Source organism: Limulus polyphemus, unplaced genomic scaffold (genome assembly GCF_000517525.1).
Source record: "Limulus polyphemus unplaced genomic scaffold, Limulus_polyphemus-2.1.2 Scaffold13, whole genome shotgun sequence".
NCBI classification, from domain to species: domain Eukaryota; kingdom Metazoa; phylum Arthropoda; class Merostomata; order Xiphosura; family Limulidae; genus Limulus; species Limulus polyphemus.
The window spans coordinates 1295478-1300996 of NW_013665623.1; the positions used below are offsets into that span (position 1 = coordinate 1295478).

Genomic DNA, 5519 nt, shown 5'->3' on the forward strand with positions numbered 1-5519 from the left:
ATATATATATATATATATATATAGACAGATAGATAGATATATGTTCTTAATTAGTGACTCTTCGTTTTCCAGCAATGCTAAACTCCATTACATAACATTCAAAAACTAATTTCTTCTGTAAAAAAAAAATATGAGTGAAGAACCAATGAAATTATTCAACATTTCGAAACTCTTAATATGAAGAGCTGGATGTTTGTTATATGTTTTCATACACTGAAGCTATTTACTATATGTTGACAGTTTATATTTCTACCAGTTAGACTAGCTTGAATACTAAGATAACTATTTTTGCGACCACTGTTTAAATAACACAATTATTTCTTGATTGACTGAAAACTATCACGTAGTTAGGATGGGACAACCTTCGTGTATCCGTAGATAGACTTCACTTCATACCGCAGTTCGTTCTGTTTTGTCTGAAAAAGGTATAACAAAAATGATTAGAACATAAATGTATCTAATATCAGATGTAATTTTCACCAAGAAAACTAAAGATTTCAGAGGAAAACCTCATACATATCTCATGCTGTTTACTGCTGATTACGACCATATTTAAACATCATATAGAGGCTGAAGAGCCGTAGACATAGTGATTATTTCTTTGTAGTGCGCTTGTTTGTCCAAGTTAAAAAAATAAGTGACAATGTTATTGGGTCAGTTCTTTTCAGTAGCTTTGATAGTTAACGAGGGCAATATTCGCGGGCGAATGCAACAGGTCTCCGCCACACAATCCCAACATGTTCAATTTTGACATCAGAAAAATTGTGAAAAACACACAAAAAAAAAATCGAAAACTGTCTATATCACTGTTTGGGACCTGCAAGAAGGTATTTTGTACAAAATCCCATGTAAATTAGTTGAGATACACACGAATAGTTCATGAAAACCCCAAATTGTACTTTCCTAGCTGAAAAAAAAAATCGGCAAAAGACAAAATTTTCAAAAATTGTTCATATCTCTGTTTGAGACATGTAAAGAGTATACTTGTACCAAATTTCATGTATTGGTCGAAAGAAAGATAAATAATTGACCAAAACCCCTAAAATTATGGGTTTATGTAACCTTTTGACACTCCTAAACTGATCAAAAATGTGTATATTCCACATTTTTGTATGTATATGTATAGTACCGGTAAAAAAACTGTCTTTGTAACAAATCCTATGTAGATTGGCCGAAATACGGAGGAGTAATTGTCAAAAAACCTAAAATTATGCTTTTTTTTACATCTTGACTTCTCTATAATTACTAAAAATGGGCAAGTCCACAGTTTTTGTTTGTCAATGTGTGGGACCTATAGAAAAGTATCGTTGTAACAAATCCCATGTAAAGCGGTCAAAATATGACCGAGTTATTGAAAAAAACCAACGTGTTTTGATGTCAATATGTTGGGCGAATAAAAACTTATATTTGTGCCAGTTTTAATCTTGATTGCTGTAAATATAACCGCACAAGAGCCGAAAATATAAGTTTTTGGGTTGTTTTACTTTTGACCCCATAAAATCCTTAAAAAGGTCTAAATAAAAGAATAAAATAAAAGGTGTCTGTGTTCATTAGACCAAAGCATAATCCTACCAAGTTTCAAGTCAATCCACCAAGAAATAAAGGAATGGCGGTCGATTAAAAAGTGTTTGGAAGAAGAGGAAAGAAACAATATAAAAACAAACAAAACTCTCTTTAGAGACATAATTACAATATGTGGCTGCCGCTACAGGGTTGACTTGTTAGTTGAGTTTCCTGTAAAGTTACTCGCTGATTGGAAGTCGCCATGCCAGATTTAGAAGTTGGACCAAGTACTCTGATAATTCTGTTAAATATGTTATGGCTTAATTACTGTAGATTAGTTGTTTGACCTGATTATTGAACTGCGTGTGAATTATTACAAAGTCTTATATTTAGGAAAAGTATAATTCTGGAGTATGTATCTCTCAGTTATAAAACATATTCACTTCCTCCCACATCAATACTGCACAACCTTTAGGCATAAGTTCCACTAGCTCTATTTTTCTAAGGTGCTCTGTTTTTCTATTTGCTAAGTAAGTAAAATTCACCTCTCATTCTTTAGTTTAATAACAAAACTTTATAATCTTGCACATAACTAATTCATGAAGAACAATAAGTGTCTTAAGCTATATGACATTATAGCACTTGCCACTCATATCCTAGACTTTAAATATGCAGTACAGAGGTTGAATGAATATTTGCTTAAAATTGGAAGTAATTTCTTGGCTAAAAAAAGGAAATAGAGGTTTAGAACATTGGAATATAGCTTGTTTTTAGATTGTGATTGTAGGTTAGACGTAATTATTATGTATGATTTCGTTTCCAAATAAGTAAGTAAATAATTTCATCACATGTTGTGTCCTTTAACATGAGTTGTCAGTGCAGAGCATACTGGTCAACTCGAGCCTTAGAGAGACCTCATAACCAGTAACCTGCCTTTTACTGTGGAGCCACACTAACAGTTCTTGTAGCCAGATTTCAGCCTAATTCAGCATACTTTTTATTTGATTAGTTGTTCAAATATTTGCTAAATCTACGCTACCTAGTGGTGACATTTATTAATTTCTTTTTTTCAGCTCGTCTTGTGTTCCAAGATGTGAAAATCAAGTTCCCTAGTTTTCAACTTAACAATACTGTACGTCTTTTCAACTACAACACTACAAAGTGAGTGGCTAAAGGATTTCCTGGCCATCCTGAGTAAGGAAAAGACTATTTCAAAGACAGGCTAAAATATTTTTTGTTAAAGTAATAGCAAGATGCATTAATATATTATGTAAAATTTAGGTATATTCTAGTTTTTGTTAGTTCAGCCTCAAATAATATTCTCAACTTGGCCTTTCTATTGCTTATTACACTCAGTGCAGCTTTAGATCTCTTATGCTTAAAGCGGTTCTAGATTTTAGATATATGAAATATTTTAAAATTGGAGATATAAAGATTAAAATGTTAAGAAAAATTCGACCACTTTCATTATATTATACAGGGAAATGAGATACGACCTACATATAAGGCGATAAGCATTAAACATACATTTCACATTCTGCTAAGTTTAGTTACTTCAAGCTCTTACAATCTCATAGGTATATGACGATCGTCATTCAACAAACATCTTAAATTCTGCAAAGTTTGACAAGTTCAAACTTTTACCTCTTTCTACACATGTATACAGCAATGAACATTCAGCATACATCTTTCATTCTGCAAAATTTCATATAAGATGATAGGCAATGAACGTACATTTTACGTTGTGCAAAGTTTGATTAGTTCAAGCTTTTACAACGTCCTACATATATTTTATCAAGCATAATTGCCCTAACGTTGAATAGAAAAGAAAAAACTTTATATCAGTGTTATGTTGTTAGTTTCATCACAGAAATTAGATTTTACAAAGAAGATGAATAACTATTGTGATCACTCTTCAACCTTATCATTTACTTAGTGTATCATGAGTAACTGTTTATACTCACTGTTTAAGTGATCTGAGTGATCTATGAGCTCTTTCATTTCTTTCTGTGCCGGCTCCTCGTCCTCCTCATCAGGCCAATGAAGCTCCACACCCAGGTAATACATCCAACCGCCGATGATGGCCCCAAGATGGGGCCCAATGATGCCCACCCAAAAGTAATTGTAATTCCGATGACTAACAATAAAATAGAAGTGTTGAACAATACTCTAGATAATGCAGAGTTTTATTATTGAGCAACTAGTAACTTAAGATTGGATAATGAAGGAAATGTGTAGCAACGAAATCAAAAACACTTTACTTTATGTTAGATAGTGTACTAAGTTGAAAATTGTTACTCCTAATTCAAAAATTAAAGATTATATGAAGATACGGAGAAAAAGCAGCATAATGCTTAGGGAGAAGAAGTAACGTTGAAATTTGCTGTTTCACTATAGGTTTCAGTTTTGTAAGTTTAGGCTTTCACGAAACCTCAATTATTCCTCATCCTCAGTTGAACTAGCTATCACAAACTTGTCGTCAGTTGTAGCAGTTTCACACGTGGGATATGTTATACAATGCTTGATGAATTCTCAAATTTCCAGTGAAAAGTGTTCTGTTATTCGAACCCGTGGTGGTTCAAGCGCTAAATCTCTAGGCTTATAACATTAAAAATCTGGTTTCGATGCCTGCAGCGGGCAGAGCACAGATAACTAACTTTGTGCTTTACAACAGATAAAAACAACTACTATTTTTTATACGCGTAGATAATAAGTAGATGCAACATATTCCTCCTCGCAAGCACGGCATTCAAATGTTTAGACAACAAAATATTTTTTATGCTTTGAATCACACCGCTATAATAAAGAAAATACTCATGGTAGTCTTAAATATACTTTTAAATTCTATCTGAGGAAATTTATACGTCATTTGTCCGGAAAAGAACTAATATTTGAAATGTGAGTATATATTGAAATACTTTTTTTCTATGAAAGATTCAAAACGTTTATGTTTTTTTCTCAAACTAGTTTTCATTTTGTATTTTCTAGTTATAAAACTCTGAACCAGAAGATTGAGCATGGAAAATTTTTCCATTTTTTTAAGGCCTGAATGACCACCACAGTTGGTTTTGATATATATATATGGTAGTTTGGTGCGATTTCTGAAATTAAGAGTTGTTGCACGAGTGAATCCATCTCAATTTACGATGAACTGTATTTTTATGCTTACTTGTGGATGAAATTCAAGATATTTTGATAAATGTGTTTGGAACAAAACGCGTCAAAAGTTAGAAAAGTATAGTTTACTTTCAGCATTTTATGCGATGAAAAATCTCTAGATTATTTAGTATCTCATACTGGAAAATCACTTCACCCAATACAATAAAATAAAACGTTATAAAGTAATAATATTCCAATGTCCGTAACTAAAGATTACATATGAACTCTCCATAACAAATAAAGAAACGAGTGTAGCAATAAATTATGGCAAAAAGTGGATAATTGACTGTGGTGAGCATCTATCCATCCACCACATAGCCATTAAAGCTGTTGAAGTAGAGTCCTTTACGATAATTTACAATAACGTTAAAAATGCGAACGGCGGCCAGTTAGATGAAACTTGTATTTCAATTCAAATTGTCATATCTATACCTATAAATGACAAATCTTGTAAGTCATTTAGTTGTCTTGCCTCAAAAGCAACATATTTCAATAAATGTTATACAAAGAAATCTTTACGTGCTACTATAACAACGCATGCGTATTCAGCTGTCCAATATTTTCTTATAAAAGTGTGTAGTCGCCATATATTGTTGCCAGTTTATTACTATAACATTGACAATTGCTTTTTTAAAAATCGTTTTATTTTTCCCTTGATATATAAAATAAATTATTTGAGGTCTCGTACTGAACTAGGTTAATAAATTGAATATACATAGAATTAAATTTTCATGTAACAATTACGTGACAAGTTTTACAAGAGAATCACTTAGCAACTAATCACTTACACTATAATGGAATATTCTTACATGTAAAATGTCTTTATGGTATTGTACAAGTAAAAATAATTTGCCCCC

General features: G+C 32.1%; 1 protein-coding gene across 1 annotated transcript in view; it reads right to left on the reverse strand.

Annotated features, from left to right (window-relative positions):
• Nucleotides 1-300: 300 nt before the first annotated feature.
• Nucleotides 301-5519, reverse strand: part of LOC106456987 (aquaporin-9-like) — a 40644-nt gene continuing 35425 nt past the window's right edge. The window contains exons 6-7 of the mRNA XM_013916374.2: nt 3468-3640; nt 301-416 (exon numbers count right to left, since the gene is read on the reverse strand). Of these exons, the coding sequence (XP_013771828.1) occupies nt 391-416; nt 3468-3640 (199 nt within the window). The 3' untranslated portion in view covers nt 301-390. The remainder of the gene's footprint in view (nt 417-3467; nt 3641-5519) is intronic.